This window comes from Gambusia affinis, linkage group LG11, assembly GCF_019740435.1.
Source record: "Gambusia affinis linkage group LG11, SWU_Gaff_1.0, whole genome shotgun sequence".
Lineage (NCBI taxonomy): Eukaryota > Metazoa > Chordata > Actinopteri > Cyprinodontiformes > Poeciliidae > Gambusia > Gambusia affinis.
Window position 1 is genome coordinate 15,027,554 of NC_057878.1, and position 21,029 is coordinate 15,048,582.

General features: G+C 37.5%; 1 protein-coding gene across 3 annotated transcripts in view; it reads left to right on the top strand.

The window, feature by feature from the left end:
• Positions 1-21,029, top strand: part of ubr3 (ubiquitin protein ligase E3 component n-recognin 3) — a 39,612-nt gene that overhangs the window by 11,547 nt on the left and 7,036 nt on the right. For 2 of the 3 annotated variants that reach the window (XM_044131460.1, XM_044131461.1), the window contains exons 19-33: positions 650-746; positions 2,649-2,790; positions 3,060-3,164; positions 3,292-3,462; positions 3,980-4,012; positions 4,881-5,326; positions 7,264-7,352; positions 10,324-10,473; positions 10,638-10,771; positions 11,194-11,304; positions 11,547-11,747; positions 12,383-12,519; positions 15,520-15,605; positions 18,384-18,489; positions 20,759-20,859. In XM_044131460.1, the coding sequence (XP_043987395.1) occupies positions 650-746; positions 2,649-2,790; positions 3,060-3,164; positions 3,292-3,462; positions 3,980-4,012; positions 4,881-5,326; positions 7,264-7,352; positions 10,324-10,473; positions 10,638-10,771; positions 11,194-11,304; positions 11,547-11,747; positions 12,383-12,519; positions 15,520-15,605; positions 18,384-18,489; positions 20,759-20,859 (2,109 nt within the window). The remainder of the gene's footprint in view (positions 1-649; positions 747-2,648; positions 2,791-3,059; positions 3,165-3,291; positions 3,463-3,979; positions 4,013-4,880; positions 5,327-7,263; positions 7,353-10,323; positions 10,474-10,637; positions 10,772-11,193; positions 11,305-11,546; positions 11,748-12,382; positions 12,520-15,519; positions 15,606-18,383; positions 18,490-20,758; positions 20,860-21,029) is intronic. The other variant, XM_044131462.1, reaches the window with a different exon arrangement.

Sequence of the window (21,029 nt, forward strand, 5' to 3'; positions counted from 1 at the left end):
TCTGCATTTTGAAGTTTTATAAATTTAGTTTTCTTTGCAAAAATTCTTGCCAGAAGATTTAGAGACGCTTCTAAAATAACTCCATAGACATCTATAATGACAGCCAGTCCATGGATTTTATAGGGTAGAAATCTCTATGGCAGAATAAAATTTTGGATGCTTTACAGTGATGGATTGTTTTGTTTTTGGAATCAATACAAAGGTACTCTTCTGTTGTCTAAACAGGTTATCATTAGAAGAGGCTGTTGAACAAATGGAGAGATTTAGGAAGCAAGGACTTCCACCTAACAGAAAAAATACTGCAAATAGTTGGAATAATGAGTCAGTCTTTACATTTTATAAACAAAACACAATATAAAAATTGAAATGTATATTAGAGATAAAAATTACTTTTACCCTATGCATTATGTTTGACATACCTATTAGACTAAATAATTTATCCATTTACTTGCGGTTTTTTAGTAATGATAAATATGATTAGAGAACAATCCTTAGTCTGAAACTTTAGGGTTTTGTATGACAAGAATCACCACTTGGGGGCAGATTTTCACCATTTTTAAAGGATAGATGAGAACTGGGAGCAAAGGATTCAATGTCACTTTGTAGCAAAGCTTTTCCCTCTCTGTTTTCTTTTGTTCCCTCTAAATAGCTGAGGTGTGGGAGAAGGAGTTTGACACCATCATGGTTGTCCTCAGAACAGTCTATCGCCGTGATGTTCAGTCAGCAATGGACAGATACTCAGCATTGTAAGTCAACATTTCCACTATTTATCCCTAATAATTCATTTATTGTCCACATTAGACTGGGATTAGATTCACCTCTGTCACCTGTATCACGAAAGAGCATGATGAGAAAAGTTCAGGATTGGTGACCGCTACACCTTCCAGAATGGGTTCCAATTAAATGACCAACCTCAACGATCCTTTTTTCTCTCTGAAATGCAATTGAATTGTGAAAATTCATCTTGTTGACTGCGGCTTAAATGCAGGGTAACATTGTTTGGAAGTGGAAGAATTACCTAAAGGATAATTTTCTCCAAAATTCTCCTTGCAACCTTGGAAAGGTTACAAGGTGGCTAATAGGATTTTAAGAAGAGAGGAATAAGCTTTTGAAAGTGTTCAGGGCAATTTCCTTCCTTTATACTAATTTTATGCGAATAAATCAGGTGTTGATATCAGTGCCTTTGTACTTCGTACATTCTCTAGGATTTTATTAAAACGACCTTCAGATTGCAGTTTCTTAAACTCTTGTGCTCTTAAACCTTAAGCCCTTTTTGCACTGCACAAAAGGACCCGGGCTGACCCGGGCCGGTCCGGCTTAAAAGCAGGGCTGATCGTTTTTGCATTAGCACTTCCAGCCACGTGTTTCATCAAAGTCTGTGACCCGTCATTTTCTGTGACCGCAGAGGGCAATAGAACGCAGGTACGTCTTGAATATCAGTGAGAAGAAGAGTATTTACGTAAACTGTGTAAATACTGATACGGCTGAGATTGTAAACTTCACAGCTCCTTTATTACCATCGAATCGACGGAGAAAATATAATGTATTACTTCGTATTTGACTCTAAACTGTTTGACTGACCATCACACTGAATGCCTATGTGCGGTCATTAAAATATGTAAACCAACTGTGGCCGTTTAATAAATTGGTAAACGATTAAAAAATGATTCTAAGTGTAGTGATAGTTTTTAACAAGATTTTTAATGTTTCTGACACCTCTTCATGACAGTCATATCACACTTATAACAAATAACCAAATTGACACCTGTCACAGATTTTGATGTCTATAATAATCCGTGACCTTACTGTACAGGCCTGTAAATTATTAAAACATAAATTAAAACAACTATTTTTCAGAGTTTTGCCACCTTTTCACCACCATCTGAGTGTATTTCAAACAATATTTAACCTTCAAATCTCCCTTTAGCAAGAATTTGATTTGCGTGACGTATCCAGCTCAATGCAAAACGACCAGGATATTAGCGCCAATAGTCCTGGTCCAGTGGAGCCGGGCTGTGCCAAGCCGGACTCTGCAGTGGAAAAAGGACTTGAATGTATCTTGATGCAACACATGTAGGTCACAGAATGACAGACTGGTCTAATAGCAGCATATGCTTGGCTGGATGGCATTCTAATTGAAGCACAGCACTCCACAGCTGTTGGTTTTTAATAGTTTTTAATGTGTGTGTAATATAGTTGAGCTAAAACTTTCAAGAAAATTGATAGGAATATAAATATAAACTGATCAGATTTTTTTCAAGGTTGACCTGCTGTCCGATCTTTTATTTTGTATTTTAAATGATGATTGTACTCATTTGAAATTAAAATGTATGTTTTCTGTTGTTTATACTGTATTTTAGTGCAAACAATAGTGTGATGTATTTCTCCTCGCAACATCTGAAATTGTTATTTCCACCTTCAATGTGATAGCAGCCTCCCGTTACTCATTTACTCTGACTGTGATGGATTACACGTCACACTGACCCACTTTTTGTTAAAATGATGCAGTCATCACTAAAAGAGTGCTCTTGCAAAGACTGAAACCATTTTGTAAATCAATTAGTGGCTATGAAGCTTTTGTTTGAAGTTGTTTTATTTTTCTTTTTTTGCTTTTTCTCCTTCTCCTTATTTGTGATGGCATTATCTAGTTTGAAACAGTATGGCATCCATACTGGAAACCCATGGCCACCTTACAAAGAGAGGACTCCTCTGCATCCTTGTTACAAAGGTTTAATCCGACTGTTACATTGCAAGACCCTGCACATTGTGATATTCACTCTACTCTACAAGGTGAGCCTGTATTTCATCTCAGTTTACACTTTGATTTTTCAATTCATTGGTAGTGATTTGTTATAAGAAAAGGCTGAAGTACATGACCTATAAAACTGCTCCACAAAAGGAGCCTATAAGCCATCCACAATAGGATGGTTGTTTTAGTTTGTGTATTGATATTCAGGCTGTCTAACAAGTACTTTCTATAGTTTTCCAGTAGAAAAACTTTTTAACCTCAATATTGTTTTATTGTTGTATCTCTATAACTATATCATTTTATGTTGTAGATATGGATGGATCACCAGAACATGTCTGAACATGTACTGTGCATGGTCCTCTATCTGATTGAACTTGGCTTGGACAACCAGGTTCAAGACAACAAAGAGGATGAGGTGAGTACAAGTACAATCTGTACAGCATCAAAACATTATCCTTCAATTGTCTTATTTCTCATTCCTGTGATCACTGTTTTGTCCACAAATTCTTCATGCCTTGTCTTCCTTTACCTTCCCATTACAGGAGCCTTGCATTGAGGAGCACTGCCATGATAGCTGGTTCCCCGGCACCAATCTGCTTTCCAATCTGCACCACGTCATCAACTTCGTAAGGGTCCGGGTTCCTGAGACAGCGCCTGAAGTGAAGAGGGAGACCCCTCCCAGCACGAGCGCTGAAGCTTCTTCTTATGGCCAGGCAAGTGATGCTGGACACTTAGACCACGTTTACTGCAATACATTGACAATGTTATAAACATGTAGCTGTATGATTTTACAACACTTTACAATACAGTAAATGGTAATTTAAAAACCACTAAACTCTACATTTATATTCTATATAAATTTAGAAAACAACAATTTCAGAAATGCCAGTAAAACCAGCACCAATTCCCTCTGCTCGAATTTGGAGTGTATCCATCTTTACAACAAAGCTGTGACCTTTAACATGTAGACTATGTAACCCAGACATGTTTTAAAACTCGTCTAGTGTTTCGTTCAGTTAAGGGGCCAGCATTGAGCTGGGCACCGGACATGAGAAGAACCACGGCAACTAAACATTTCTTTGTGATCTAACCAGGGGAAAGAAAATACTGTTCTTGAATATGGAAGCCGTCCTTAAGCTGTACTCTAGTTGGACTCATATCTGTATTTCTAGACTGCTATAGTTCGTCAGGTGCCTTCCTCTTTAAACTTATTTTGCTGTGCTCTTGCAGAACTCCAGGCGTCTCTCAGGAAATTGGAGAGAGGTAGCTGTCTGCACCCATTACCATAAAACAGTCTAATTACTTTAATGGCACTAGCACCAGCTGCTGCATTTGTCTATCTTATCTCTGGTATGAGAACATTTCTTTGCATGTGTTTGGTGGTTTGTGTTTTCCAAAGGAGCCCAGCCTGAGTGTGTTGAGGCGTGAATATAATGCTGTGCTCCAGCAGTTTCCCTCCCTGTTGACTGCTGAAACTAATTACGTGTGCAATGCAGGTTTTGGTGTAAACGATTTTTAACCGCATGTCAGTATGATTGATGGTAGCTTGACTGGGCTTTATGATGTATGTTTATTTAAGAGAGCAGCTCAGGTCCTTTTCTGTCAGCCTAGGTCATGCCAATCCTTCACAGGGCTTGTGTGTTTTACATCAGGGCGATTAGAATTTTTTTTGCTAATATTGTTGTCATGAACGCCTTCAGACGAGGTGTAATGTCAGCTGAAATTTTATAATGGTCATTTGTTTTGGGTTGCATTGGTTCTGTCAGGTTATGGTAATAAGACTCCAAGCTAATCCATCAAAATCCAAGTGAGCAATAATACGGCTGTGTTAGGGAAAGGTTGTCTGTACCAAAATAGTTCTACAGTGCACGTAAAAATTTGTGCTTTCTCTTGTTTTGTTGTGAAGATCTTTGATATATTTCAAGCTCTTAAATATATCCAGTACAGCATAATAATCTCTTAATAGAAAAGGTAAAATTTACCTTGTTGGTGTAGCGATCGTCATCCCTTGAGGATTTATTAAACCGCCAACGGCTGACGACCACCCCAAGACCAAAGTACTTCATTAGAGAGTGTCTTGAAATGTGTAACTTTATAAAAAAGCAACCATGATTTTCATTGGTTTCTTCAGAACTTACGAGAAGCTCAGGTGTTCAGCCTGGTGGCGGAGCGCAGGAGAAAGTTCCAGGAAATAATCAACAGAAGCAACACAGAAGCAGCTCAGGTCGTCAGGCCCAAGAGCTCCTCGACCCGTTGGGTTTCACCAGGCACGCCCCCCCAGCTGGTGACCGAGATCCTTGAGATCCGAGAGAGCATGCTTTCCCTCCTCGTCAAGCTGCATCAGAAGATGTCATCCAAGCAGAACTCCCTGTCAGCCTCTTGGCTGGAGGACCCGGACACAAGCCATCACGCTCACGGAGATGGCATTACAGCCATCGAGCGGATCCTCACCAAGGCGGCCGCACGCAGCTGCCAAATCAAGCGTAGCATCCAGGACATTTGTGGAAAGGTGTGTCCTCCAGTGCCACCAAAGAAGAACAGCCCGTGTGACAAGAAAGCTTTGGACAAAGAGGAAAGGTGAAGTCACTGCATTTTATTGTGCTAAATAAGAAATTCAAATCTATGGGTTAATATTTCGCATCAACTCCCTCTGGTTTAAATATTGCTCATCATCTCTTTGAGGGGGGTTATTGATGAAAGATGCTATGTTGAGAGATTTTGCCAATAGTTTCCAATCAGTGATTATGTAAAGCTTTTACCTTCCCACTTCTTTTAATGATCTTAAAAAACAGGGTTTTTTTCTTTCTGGTTAAATGTTGAGATTAAAAAATAATCTCAAGGATATAGAGCTTATTTTCTCTGCATCACTGACGTCTTCAAATAAAATAACGCAGGTCATATAAAATACAGAAATTTTTTCATTTCATCTTTTTTCTACGTTCGTAACTACAGCATAACAAGGCATTTAAAGGTTGTCTGTAAGGTATACTCAAAACAAACAACTTTGTTCAATTTCAAATTGCAACTATACAGAAACTTCACGAAATCTAACGGTCTCTGTGGATTATAATATTGGTTTCTGAAATATCAGGAAGGACTATTTGGTCAACTTCAAGTCTCCCACATTTTCATTCTGCATATCAATAATACATTTGGCCAGTTGATTGGACTCTGTCATACATCAGTTCCTGTAGGCTGTAGGATGTAGGTTATTTTTAGTGTCGGGGTTTCTAAAATTGTGACATAGTCCTGAGCACTTTGTGTACTCATAACAAAAGAAAAGAATCAGAAAAAAAATGTCATCTTGGTTTTCAGGAATAAGACTGTTCTATATTTTCTTGATATTGTTCATACCTAGTACCAGACATAAATTGAGAGCATCTGTGTGAGAGAGGAGTCTACAGTAAATATTTTAAGCTCTCTTTTGAAGTAAACATGTTGATGTGCTTAATGTCATAAGCATGACAAAATCTATTGTCTTGGTATGATGCGTTCACTGATTGGAGATGCAAGGAAATTTTTAACAAAATTTTAATTAAAAAGAAACATTTCAGAATCAGACGGATTATTAAGAGGTGAAAAATGGCTTGTATACATGTACAATGATCATCTAGAAGTCTGTCATGGAGACGTGTAAAGGTACAGTTTAGCGAAAGTTGTCTGTACACAATCCTGCTTTGATGATCTCTAATGTGCAGATTTCATGCGCTCAACACAGCATAATCATTTATGTTGCAATTAATTGTTTTAATGGTGGCCATGAAAATATGTTCATCTGGCTCTTCTGAAAACCAAAATGTTGAATGTTGTAATGTATTCCCCTTGAAATCAGCCTCTAGTCTGTGTGTCCTGTTGTTAATGATGATAGAGACGGCTTTAACAATCTTGTAACAACTTCCCTTTGGCGCTCCTTTCATCACACAGAGAAAATGAGAGATAGATTTTCTCTCTTTTAAACACATTAGATCTGTTTCCAAGCCAACCGTCAGAGAGCAACGTGGTCACTGGCGCTGAAAATTCATACGCCATTATTTAATCTGACTGTTTGGACCCTATTATTTATCAGTAGGGAATAATTGAGCTACTACACTTCCGTCAGCATTTGATTCGGTCTTCTTATTAGACTTCATTTACAAACTCTCCTAACCTCTTTCAGCTTAGCCCACCTTATTTATTATTATAGTGCCATCTTTAAAGTTGAAAGCTTGAAAATAATTGGTAATCCTTCTGTATGCTACAGCATTTCCAACTAGATAGAAATAATTGTCACTCATGTTGTTGATGAATGGGGTAATATTTCCTTCACATTTGTGATGTAACAAACCCTCGGGATTCAAGTAATATTTTTTATGTAGTATATTTTCTATGCCTTTTTTTCTACAATGGATTATTCAAAACTAAGCATATAGTCAGTGACTGAATTACTGTAAATTTACCTTTAAAATGCGTACTATTTAACACAAATACAGTGGTAACATTGGTTTTAAATTCATCCTGTATTCTCTCGGTTTCAGACGTCAGCGGGCACGAGAGAGGCAGCAGAAACTTTTAGCTGAGTTTGCTTCAAGGCAGAAGAGTTTCATGGAAACGGCCATGGATGTTGGTGAGTCGGTTTATCTCTGCTTTTAGAGTTAGCGCTTCAAAATAACTGTCCTACGAGGATATTTAACAACGTTAAATATACGTCCTCATTATTAAGAGGTTAATGGAATAATCTTGCACAAATTGAATGAACACATTCTTGTGTTAAAGATACAGAGAGTAAAGTTTCTTTTGCTGAGTCTCTCTGTCTGGATTCCTGTATCTCTTCCTGGAGTCAAAGTGATTATTGTCATTTATTTATTACCTAAAAATAAATAAATGTGCTGCTGCAGCTTTGTCTTAGGTAGCAATATTGCAGCAAGTGTTGATCAGACTGTACTAGGTGCTGAAATATTTGCTAACAAAGAATGCAAAATCACCGAAATTCAAATATAAACAGGAATCAGGAGCGACTAAGATGAACACCAAACATTTTGATGAGTTTAGTCAAAAGTAAAAAAAAAAAAAATATATATATATATATATATATATATATATATATATATATATATATATATATATTATGTCCATAGTATATGGACAGTTTATCTTCCTGTTGTATTGGCTCATCTGGACTGATCCCCTCTTATGCCCGGTTAACAAGATTAAGATTCTCTTTATTAATTTTATGCTTTTTCTGGCTCTCCACCAGATTGTCAATTCAAATAGTTATTAGAAGTGTATAAAATGTGACACGTTTTCTCCAGAGGTTTTAGCCTCCATTATGTTGCAAGTCATCATCAAGACCATCAGCCTTTTCTTATAGATGGATACCTGATAGGAACAAACATTTCATTATCAATTTCTATTGGAATATGTATGAAACTAATTTGTTAATAAGAATGAATCAGTTTACTAACATGCATTATCAACAATATTCTTGAATACTATATCTATTGAAGCCTTTATCACAGTTTTATTGGGTGGGTGGGGCACTAGCACTTCTTGTTCAGAGAGCATGTTTCTACCACAGACCTTGAATTAAAGTGCCTTTGGTGAAAATAAACCTGTCATTGTTCAGATTTTATTTTCCCCGTTGCAAGGTGAGACGGAGTTGAGTCTGTGCATATGGTCCCTGGGGTCTATTTAGCAGAAATAGACGTGGCAAAAAGAGTATTTGTGCCTGTTGGCAGTCAGGCCATAAGATCAAAGGCCTAATAGCGGACTGGACTCTTAAGGGACCACCCTGACATAGCATGGTTAGCAGCTGAATAATGGCTGCCGTGGTCAGTAGGTCCATTCTTGCAGAACTGTGCTGTGATGTTTATCTGCACTTTTACTGCAGTGCTGTAACTTTAGTACTTTAGTTGTTATATTTCCAGATCAATATAAGATTTGGTACACTTGTACATAAACAATGGTTGAACTTAGAAGAGAAGTAATATGATGACTCTACTTACCATTAAAGTTGGCATTGATGTTTAGTTTTACTTTGCCTCTACATGATATGAAAAAGATTGGAGACTTTGTCTCCTAATGACAATACAGAATAAAGTTGAGCGTAAAATCAGTAGTTGTTTCATTTTAAAGAGCACTTTGTTCTGGTACATTTGCAGACCAAATGTACCAGAAACATTTTAATACCTAGGACAATTTTATTTTATTTCAGAAATATTTTCTTGCAAACTTGGTGTTATCCAAAAACACCTCCGAGTAACAATATTGAAGCAGTTAAAGCCAAAGAAAAATCTGTAAGGAGGCAAATACTTTTCTGCAACACTGTAGTTACAGCTGTCACTGACTTCATAATTGGTTTGCTAGACCAATGTTACTTAAGATCAGTCTAACATTTAGAGATTAGCTGATTGCGCCCATTTTGCAGTTGCTCCTGTGTGTTTGTGGGTGCATACAGTCATAGGTGGCTCAGTGTGTTTGGATGGCCTGAGGCTAAAGCTGCAGCCTTGACATCCAGTTGAAACTGTTTTCATTTCCCCAGGAACACAGTGACCTCCTCTGAGAACATGTTCCTCCAAAAAGCAATAAATCAATTTCCAACACAACATGACATTTCTGCTCAGTGTTTACTGCTCATTTTGAACAGAGTCCTTACTATTTTAAACTGATTTAATGTCTGTAATTAATTTCAGCAGCAAGTAAGTCGAGAGAGATTTTCATGTCTGTCATCTGTTTACAGCGAGGTTCAAAAACTGTTTCAACAATATGAGCAACACAATTGGAATTAAAATGAACCTTGTGATGATGTGCATGATTCAGCATTGTACCTTTGTTCTCTTTGGTTAAATTAACTGCATCTACTCATCATATTTATGTAAAATACGATGGCCAATTTTTAAATCTCCTATTCTACCATTATGCAACCACAAGAACAAGATGTAGCATCTGAGGGCTAAATGAAGGTCAAGAATGTTGGTCGTTTGCCATTTAAAGGGATGGTTCAGAAGTTTTGAAATCGGTTCCTGTTTAGAGATTTTAAGGTGGCAACTTCTTGCCTCCACTTAATAATTCAGGAGGGTTAAACAGTGAATGGACATGCATGAAATTTGAGAAATTTACTCCAATACAACACTTGTACTATACACCCTGATATACCAACAATAAATGTTCATTATGTTGCACAGTTTTGTTTAAACTTAATATTGATCCAGGGGGAAAATGGTAGTTAAATGTCTGTCTTAACAGAAATAGTAGCGCAGCCTTACCACAGTTTCTGATCTTGCAGAGTTTCACAATTTCCTAACAAATGTCTACTCTGTATAATCAGACCAAATTTGGTTTGGTTCAATCCTATTCATTGCTGTACAACATATTCATATACTGTGATTCAAATCCATTAATATTCAGTTACAAGTTTACATGTTGCTTTGGACAAAATTAAAATTTTCTTTCAGAGTAATCAGCTTAATCTAATTGATACCAATTTTTGTTTGTTTTTTGCCTCAGCTGGTGTTATTTGAATATTTTGTGTGGAAAGCTTTGTACAAACAAGTTATTCTCATTCTCATTATTCCTTTCTCAATCTTGTTTTCGGGCAGAATCTCCTGAAACTGAGGCAGCGATGGATTTGGGGTCATCGGAAGTGATGGAGTCTGAGGTTCTGTACGACTGTGTGATCTGTGGACAGAGCGGGCCGTCCACTGAGGACCGGCCAACTGGATTAGTGGTTCTACTGCAGGCAACCTCAGGTGTTAAATTTGGCCAGATTGTCCCGTTGTAGACTCCACCTATGATCCCTTTTATTATAAAATGTTGAAGCAACAGTTAAATCAACATTTAAGGGAAGGATATTGATATTTCTGACCGGTATGTCTGGATTTTACTTAATTTTTTATTTATTTCTTTCCTCCAGTTCTTGGGCACCGACGCAAAAGCAAACAACCTAAGCAGCTACCAACGAGCGACGAGGAGCACATATATCTTGCAGACACATGCGGTGTGGCTCATGATGTCAGGCTCACGCTGATGCAACAGTTCTTCAAAGATGTATGTGACTCACAGAAACATATATTTGGTTAAAGTTGGGTAAAAATTTGACTTCCAAAAGAGCTTTTATATGTTGCACGCTGGTAAAATTCACATCAAAAGCTTTTTTCTAAATGACTTTAGACAGATTGATTTCTCAATTTAGGATATAGCAAAATGCATTAACTCATTTCTGATTCTTTTCCACAAATTGATTTGTCAGAATCTATTCATGCACATCTCTCAATTAAAATATATGACATTTTAAATGTTTGAACAAAGCAAATCTACTTGTATGTAAAATGGATAAATAAACATTTGTCTGAGATTGTTCCCTTTATACCGAGGAGTTCAGATTGCTTCTGAGGTGCAGAAGCCTCTGCAGGACAGATACCAACAAATTAGCTCTGACTGATGTGATTTCTCTTTTGTGAATTCTGCAGAGTTCTTGTTTGCAGTCAGTGTCAATAGGCTGGGATGGAGGAGTGTATGTCCAGACTTGCGGACACACTTTGCATATAGATTGCCATAAGTCCTACATGGAGTCTCTGAGGGTAAGAAAGACTTGACCTTATGAAATTAATGCTCTATTAACAGAAGCTGGATGGCTGTTTAGGATGAAGATTAATAGCTCATTAACCAAACACCTATGGAACATTTATTTTTTGTTTTATATTATAATCTCTATCTTTTTTCCTTTTAATTTGAAAGAATTAACTTTTCCGTTCATTTTTAGCCTAATGTTTAGAGCTATATCTGTGGAATATTTTTTACATCTTGTGACATTTTTCTTCAGAATGACCAGGTCCTCCAGGGTTTCTCTGTTGACAAGGGTGAATTTACCTGCCCACTGTGCCGGCAGTTTGCCAATAGTGTCCTCCCATGCCGCCCCGGGCGTGGCACAGATTCCAGTGGATGGCACACACCCACAAACAAAGCGACATGTGTTCTTGTGAAGGAGGTGGAGGACCTACAGGAAAAACTCGGCCTTTTTCCAGTGAGTTTTAAATTATGTTTATGGATGCAATATATATCGGCTTTACAATCGGTATAAGCAGATGTTGATGCCATTTTTTAACATATTGGCATTGGTCCGACTGAAAGTAGACTGATATTAAAAACTAATGTTTATTTCCATCTTGTTGCCATATGTATATGTTTTATAGGGGTTTGGGCATGTGAATAGAATAGAAATATCATTTATTGTCCCCCATTATTCAGGTGTAATAGCAGAAAAGAGAAGGTGCATGTAGATTCACACAAAGATAAAAAGTATCAAAATATACAAAAACAAACAAAATTAAAATATAACTTATAGTGCTACATTGTTTATAATAAGACGGTTGTTATATACAGAGCAATTTATATTTGAAGTCCCTAGCATTTAGTGCTGCAGCATTTAGCTTTTCAAACTTTTTTGTAAGACATTACTGACCTCAACAGTTTGCTACATTGTAATATAGCAATCCATAGTTTTGAATTGAAGTGAAACCTTGACCTCTTTTGATCTCCTCCACACATTCTTTTTTCATTCATAAAATTACCCAGATAAATATTTGTGTTGTCTTTTATTCTTGCATTTTGTAGTCTATTGATGATTTAAACTAATTTAAACTATTTGTTTTCTCTTAGACGGAGTCCAACTTGAGTAAAGAAATGGAATTAGTAATCAAAGACATCAAGAACACCACCCAGAAAAAATACATGGATTATGGCAAAAATCCTGGCTCCCCAGATAATGATTTCCTCTTCATGTACTCAGTGGCAAGGTAAGATCATAGCCTTCTAAATGTTTAAAATAGTCAATATTATTCACAAACAATTCTCTTTGTCCTGTGTTAACTGGACATGCAGACATGTGATTCAATTGTACATGAAAGAAGAGCATGTTTTGGTCTTTGAACTTGGAAAAGTGCACACTTGTGTGACATATTCAGGATTTCTTTCACACCTTTAAGATATAGTTACTAACCTCATTTCAGTAAGAGCTTTGTGATAAACAGTGTAAAACAAGCCCTACCTCATAGTTCCTTTTGTCAAGCTCACATGTGATTTATTTAATTACTTTTTGTGATCTAGGAAGATCATGAATTTGTAGAGAATAAAAGGGTCTTGGCATGCAACTCTTAGGTTGACATGTATGTCTTTATATGCCAATCATCAAATCAAGGGTGAGAAAATAGGGATTTTATGGAACATCCTTTTTCATCATGACTTAGTTTTTGCTCCTATTCTGATTATTGAATGTATACTGAGATAAGGGGGATGGACCTTGCAGTGCTCTGCCGTCATAACCTGGTATGTTGCCTTGTGGTTGCGTTATCTTGAATACTCAGCTGACCATCAGGGAATTAAATAGTGATGCTCTGTGAGTGCCTCCAAAAAGATCAGATCATTATTAGTAGGTGATATATTAGATCAGAAAGTTGGTCAGGCATTGTAAGTTCATGAAGTTACCATGCTGTGGTGAGTAAAACGTGTCCGTGGTATTGCATGAGTTTAGGTTTTACGATTGCAGGGTCTTTGGCAACACATCTGCCAAGACCACTGAAAAGAAAGGCAGATGCAAAATATTGTGACAGTGGCATTAGAACAAACTGTAATTAAACTCTGTAATTACATCATTGTTGTGTTGAACTTTGTGTTCATATTAATATGGACAAATGACTGGATAAAAATTTTTTATGTATCATTCCTGATCAGTTGTTCCTGTTTTGGTTTGATGGGGCATATTGAAGCTCTTAAAAGTTGATCCATAAAGTCACCTTTTAAAAAGACTAATCACTTTTTTTTATTTTATATCACCGCTTGTCTAGATTCCTCCTTAAAATAATATTACTGATGTACATCATTTGAGTGTGTGTACTGTGACTCGATCTTATTGGCTGGTCGTTGCCTTAAAAGGTCATCCTCCAGCAACACTTTACACATTTTATGCACATTCACGCACCAGTAGCAGATGGATCCAGTATGATAAAGGTCATCTTTTGTTTTTGTTTTGTTGTAAAAATTTGATTTTAGCAAACAATAATCATCCTTGCAGACAAAGTTGGCATGGCATTAAAAGGGATCTTTAATTTGAAATACATTTTTTATGCTTTATAGCTGATGGGTGATTTATGTACATTTGATTTATTTCATTTAATTTTAGTTTGGCATTCAAATGTTACCCAAAGATTTTGGAGAATATTCATTTGGATCAAACAAAAACAAACGCAGATTAAACAGACCCAAAGGGAAATATTCTTGTTTCTTTCTGAGCACTTTTATCTTCTAAAAAGACTGGTCACAGGTGAGAGAGATGATTGACTCCCTTTGTAACCTTGGGATCCCCTCAACCACACCACCTCCTGTTTCCAAAAAAACTCAAAAGAAGCCATTTGTGTAGCGTAGCTACTTAGACCTCTTGTCCACCCAATACTGGTGCCCTCAGCCCTCTACCCTAAACAGAATGATCCCCTAAGTGTGTCTGGAAGCCTGTTGGAGCTATGAAGTTCAATGAATGGAGCAAATTGCCCGAGGAGTGGAAAATTCTTCTGTCACACGGGTGCTCTTATCAGTAAGAGCCAGATGGAGCTTCACTGTGGTTGCATTATCTATGTGAAATTGGTTTTTTTTCTCCCAGGAAACCCAAGCATTTGCTCCTCCTCCATGGTCTGTAGGAAGAAACAGCCAGAGGTTTGGCGAGACAAACCCATATCAGTCCCATTTTTAGCAACACCTAAGAACATATCTGCCTTCACCATCTATGTTCTTAGATGTCTTGTTTTTTAAAATCATTTCAGTAACAAAATCTCAATGTGAGGATGGCTGTTTGCACATTTAATGTTCATGGTTATAAAACTGACAATAGAACAATTTATATAAACTGATTTTGGAAGGGCTTTATGCTAATAGTACAGCTCATGGAAAATCTATTATGCAATGTCATGGAGCTGTGCTGAGAAAGTGGCTAGCTGGTGTCTTTCATGTTCATAACCAAGGTTTTAATAATAGGCTGAAAAACGGAGTCTACGGTAATGCACAACTAGTTACGCAAATATATGCATACTCCCTTGTTTACATTCACTCTGTAGATATTGTGTACAGATCACTGGATCAACTCTGAGATTAGTTTTCTATAGCACGAACAAAACTGTTAGCTTTTTAGTTCGTGGTCATATTTGAATTTCTATTTTGCTAGGTATTAAATGACTGAGTATGGACAATTTTTACTAATCTAAAAAAGATACTAAAATTGTAGCGTTTGACCAGCTGATCACCAAATTGGGGTCCTGTCGACCATGAAGTTGCGTAATCCCTGATCTGTGTGTGTCTAATTATCACAGAGGCATGTTTAAGGCGTGATGCAGTTTTTAGACGACTTTGCATAATCCCTGCAAAACGTCTTCCATTTTCCCCGACATATGTTTCACCTGCAGAGTAAGCTAGGGATTTTCTTAAATCCACATACAGCAATATAGGGTGAAGAAGGCTGCTAATTGAGTGGCTTCATAGATAAACTGTTGTTAATTCCCCACAAAGTCCAGTGGAAAACTGTTGATGTAAATTGTACCGCTAATTGAATTTGTATTGATTTTGACTTGTGCAAAGCTAATTTATTATTAAACGTCTCATTGGGAATAGTTTAAAAGGAGTCACTTCAGTTATTTTACAAGGTGTATGACTTTATTAAAAGCTGTCATGAGTGTATGCTGGTAATCACTTTTGCACCAGTGCCTACGAATCGGTTGATTTGCTTAAGGTTGCTTATGTTTCTGACCCTAAAGGACAAACCTGGAGCTGGAGCTTGTGCATCGGGGAGGAAACCTGTGCTCTGGAGGAGCCAGCGCTGCTGCCAAGCGCTCATGTCTAAGTGAGTAGTTGCTGGTTCAATCTCTTCTATTTTATTGGTGAACAATCGTTGCATGCCAAGAGAAGATACTGGCCTGATTTATAATAACAGAGTAACTTAGCTAGACATTCCAGTTTGAAATAACCACCTCTCTTTCTGCAGTCAGGTTTCTTTAAATTATGTTTTAAAGAGCATATGAGTTTTTAACAATCTTTAGTTTGTTTTTTATTTTGTATAAGCTTATATCTTTTAAACTGTGTTACTTGCAGTTCAGCACAGTGTTCAATAATACAGCTCAACTGTTGAGGGGAAAAAAAACAAGTTAATGGCAAAAAGAATTATGGATTCTGATCTGGGTGAACTATTTGGAAAACTAAACCATAACTTTACTTATAGTGTTTTGGGGTTTTTTTTGCTTTTTTTTTTTTTTTTTACAAAGTTATTTAAGATATGATGGGAACAGAATTGGAAATGAAAACTTGTATATTTGTATTTCTTCTCAACTACAAAACAAAGATAAAAATGGCCACTCAAAGAAGATAGATTTTATTGGTGAATAGAGTGAGAAATCCTGGAAAGATGGATGTGATTTTGCTGGGTTTCACTTTCTGTTTTCTAGCTATTTAATTGTTCTGTCAGAGTTGCAGCTGCTCCAGTGAAACGCCCCGTCATCCCCGAGTGCCTGAAGAAATTTCTTCCCTTAAGGGGTGCCATTTTTGAGCTACATTAACCGTGTAGCCACACTGACAGCCAAATTTACTCATTTGCAGTACATTGGTGTTCATTCTTCTTAAGGAAATGGATTTAAAGGAAAAAGGCAGACGTTCGCTAACTGTGAGAGCCCATGGGGCTCTTAAGCTTGCTTCCCCATAGGTCCCTCATGTGTTCAGCTGATGAGGTTACAATTGACTATAGAAACAAGCTCTCTTTTCAATTCCCAGGGCACCAGCTAAATCAAATGTAGAGAGTCTAGCTTTTAAGCAGCTTTGCTCTTTTAGCTGAAAAAATTGAACTCTGTTTCTTTAAAGGCATTTTAAAGGATAAGGATGCTGACCTTCCCTGTTCCAACCCAATGCCACTTCCAGTCCAATATGCAGGCCTTAGTGTTATTAGTGGTTTGTGGGTTGTTTTGTCTGTAAACCAATATTTAATTACTTGACCTGAGACAACAGAAGCATCATCTTAGAAAAAAGAAGTTGTGTACCAAACCACAATTGGTCCTGGGATGTGGATCCATTGATACTAGGACGAAAACAGTAAATATCTGCATTCATTTCAGATTTGTTGATGATCAGTGTGTAAGTGATTGTAATTTCAAAGGACCAATAAGACTCCGGTGTTTCCCACCTTGTTTCATGGACATGTATTAGTGTCTTTCTTGTCTCACACTAGTTGCTGTTTTTGTGGTTCACAACACTCAACCCTAACCTTTGCTCCAGAATCTATTGACCCAGAATGCACTGGTCACACTAACCATGTGGAAACGTGCCGTGTGGCAGAAAACAAACGATTCACAGAGATTTTTACCTGAAAAAAATGACATTGCATGATTTTCTTCCACTTTACTATAATTGGGATGTTCTGTCGAGTAAAAATCAAAATGAGAGACATTGAACTGATTGTAAAGGGACAAAATATGGAACATTTCAGGAGATATCAATACTAGAACAAGGCACTGTTGTAACAGTGGTTGTGCCAAGTTATCTAATCACTGGTGATGTTTAGCTCAACTTGTTTCAGTCGAAAACCTTTGGTTTTGTTTTGTTTAGGAGCCTATATAAAGCATGGTGATGATAAAGTTTATTTAAATTTGTTCTTGTTTTCCACCAACTATGTGTCTCAAAGGAAAGGCCTTTGAGTTATTTCTTTTTGGTAGTCCAGAAAAAAAAAAGTTTTTACTTGATTTCCTCGTGACAAAGAGATGGAAAAATTGGAGCCATAAAACTTGGAACAAGCAGATACTTAATGCATATATTTTGAGGAGCCTAGTTAATTACAGCCAGGATTTGTTTCTCTCTCCTGTTTTTAAGATCTTCCCTCCTCCCAATAGCTGCCTCTCTCTGGTTTGTTGCTGGCTGGAGGAGAGCGATGGCAGAGAGGGAAAACAATCTGCAGGGAAGACAAATGGGATGCCGTCAGAATCTGACACCTTGATTTCTCTTTGCTGTGTCTCTTTTTACCTGCGGAGGGCAGTGTTGCTCCAAGAATTGATAACCGCCTCGCAGCAAAATTACAGTGTTGATTATTTGAAGCCATTTTGAAGCATTACTTCCTCAGAAATCATTGTAAAGCAAAATAAACGAGAGGGATTGCTTTTTGTTGCCATTCTCGTCCTGAAAGGAGCCACATTTATAAATCGGCAGTCTCTGTTGTTGGGCAGATTTGAATGAATTTTGATTTTTCACCTTGCATAATAAACATGTTATACACATTATTACATTAAAGTAATGCCTGGACATGGTTATTAATGACTGGTTTTGAGGTGTGATACTGGTAGAGAAGGCAGTGACTAAACATGGGCTTGTGTGTGCACCAATGGTCTGTCTTTATGTTCCATTAGTTTCACAAAGAACAGTTTTAAAAGAGACACTCTAGGCTATCAGACCTGGCCATGAGTCCATCTGGGCTGGCCCCATCTCATCTGGGCCAAACATTAGCCTGCCATCTCTTATAAGTCTCTGATAAGTCCATCAGCATTGGTTGCTGCTGTGATTAAACAAGCTGCGATCAACTCGATTGTATTCTCATGCGAGCGACTTGTGAGATAACAACAAGATGTTTTGTCTTTTCCTCTTCCAGATCAGCTGTTCCACGTGTTGGCCATGCACATGAGACTCTACAGCATCGATTCAGCGTACAACCCGTGGACGAAGCTGACGCAGATTGCACAACACAAGGACGCAGAGTGAGTGACGTTCTTCCTCAAATACTCTTTCTAAAAGGAAATGTACGATTCTGTTAATACATTGCAACTTTCCATCCTCTGGTGTCTTTCTCACTATTTCCTCTTACATAAAAACACACTGGATCTAAAAGCAGAAAAAAGAGGACGGGGGGTGGGGGGAACTGTGGCTGGTTACCATAGATACCAGTAATTGCTGCATCTGGCAAATTACCAGGCACTCCACGCAGAGCCAAATGACCCTGTCAAATTGAGTGTACAGGGAGCAGCGGTGAAACACCAGCACCCAGCTGTCTCCTGCCCTTTAAAGTAGATTAGTATTTATTTAGCAAAATACAAAAAGGTACAAATACACAGGTTGGATTTTTTTTACGTCTGGTAAAACAAGGATCTGTTAAGAAATTAAAAAAATCATCAGTTTGGATTCCATAATTGATGATTTGAAAGAATTGGAGCTGCAGGATGTTAGAATAACATTTAACTGCAATTTGTTATTGAATATTGCAGTAACAATGTCACGTGGTTCAGCTAACTCTCTGTTAGCTTAAGAATCTCAGTCACCAAAGTTTGTCCTCATAACCAAATATAATGTAGGCTTTTGAACCTAAAAATATAGCCTTTAAATATAGCAGCCCACCAAATATTGCATCCAAGCAATGTCTTACATTGCAAAAATTGGTATTGTGACTCAGCATATTGTTTAGCAATGAAAAACATGATTTACTGCACCTGAAAAAGAAGCTCAAATAGCCTCTCTTCTCTGTTAATGTTCTGTTAGACATGCTTTCACACCTGTTACCATCAAAGTGCTTGCAGCCTCAGTATTCTCTTTGGACCTATTTGCTGTTTAAAAATACTCTGTTAGAGCTTCGTAAGGGAGCAGTGTCATTCACACCCTGAGGCTGTCGACCTAATGTAGTCTAGTTATATAGGACGGAGAGACGTTTCCACGTCGATGCCAGACATTGCTCTTGCCATTTTCTTTACGAGAGAATCTTAAAAAGAAAATGTTTGAGTGTGCGGCTGCAGATAATGGTTGAAAGCTCTGTCCTTTAAGGTTTGCTTCCAGTGCACAGAAGAATTAAGTGTTGAGTGGTTTGAAAATGGAAGGTTTTATTCTTTAAGTGCAGTTCCTCTTGTTCTAAACCCCCGAAGCAGCCTTTCAAGGGTAGAGTGGAGACCGGGACATGCACCGAACAAAAGAGATGTAAATTGAAATGGCACAAAATAAGAATCTGTTACCCAGAATGCATTAAGGATTTCAATCAGGGGATACAAGAGAAGGGGTCTTTTGAAGCTACGTCTTTGTTGAACAAATTAAAAATGGAAAACCACAGCAGAAGCTTTTCTGTCAGATGGTCTACAGCCACTTTTAGATCTGCTTTATGCAGCATTGCAGTGTTCACCTTCATGTTGAACTTGCTTATGCCATTAGATGCGCAGCGGTTGACATTTGTAATGGTGAAGAAAAACGTAAAATTATATAAAATTCAGCACAATCGACTTGATTTGTTGCAGCTGTTTCACTTCAGCTACTTGCTTTGCTTTTACACCAGATTCACAAGTCATATTGCACTACATAAGTGCAACAGCAAAAAAGACAGATGGGTCTTGTTTGCATCAGGCCACAGCTTTTCAGTCACAAACACCACAGATGCAGTCGAGTGAGCAAAGAGATGGAGAAAAATGTTTGAGTTTTTTTTTTTTATATTAAGTAGGAGAGAACCTCAGTAACACAACTGAGACAGAGCATTCAATCATATTACAATTTGATTTTCTTTAGGGTGAATTTATTTGAGCTCTGTTTGTTGAACTCTACATACAAAACATTTGTTAAAACATTCAAAAAATCTCAAGATTTCAACAAGACAATTTGTATCCTTTTAGACTATTGAGCTAAAAAGAAACGAAAGTGTAAATAGAATGGTTGTGCAATTCGTTTACCTTTTTTCTTATATTGTGATGAATGCCACTGACTTTACCTTGTTTTTCTTGGTTTTTAAATTGATCATTATTAGTCTTTTTACCAGAGGCGTGAAACAAATAAGCTGAGAATAAACTCAGCCTCTCTCATGCACTAATATTATTAGTTAGGTTTTTCTGCGTTTTGGGTTATGTATCTGAATGGTCTCTACACTTTCTTCATGTGCTTAATAGTTTTGGCTAGCATTTTTTGTTTTCAGGGTTTCACATTACCGCAGCTGTTTGACATTTCACTGAGAACACGGAGGACTGTTTGAGTAATGAAAAGCTCCTTGGTGTGTTTTTGCAGCGGCTTTGATGAGGAGAGACCTGAGGTCCCCATGCTATTTCGAGATGTCCCATCCCTCCTCATCATCTTTGTGCTAACTATGCCACAGCCTCTGCGTAAAGGTAAGGTTTCTCTCCCAGCATCACGAAATCGCTGGGGAACAGACCTTCTTATAGCTACATCGCAAACACATCCTGCATTATTATTTGAGGCTGAATGCTTGAAAGAAGCGTTTTACTTTTTTTGTCTGTACTCATTTTGCTATTTTGGCTGTGAGGATCATGAAGAAGTC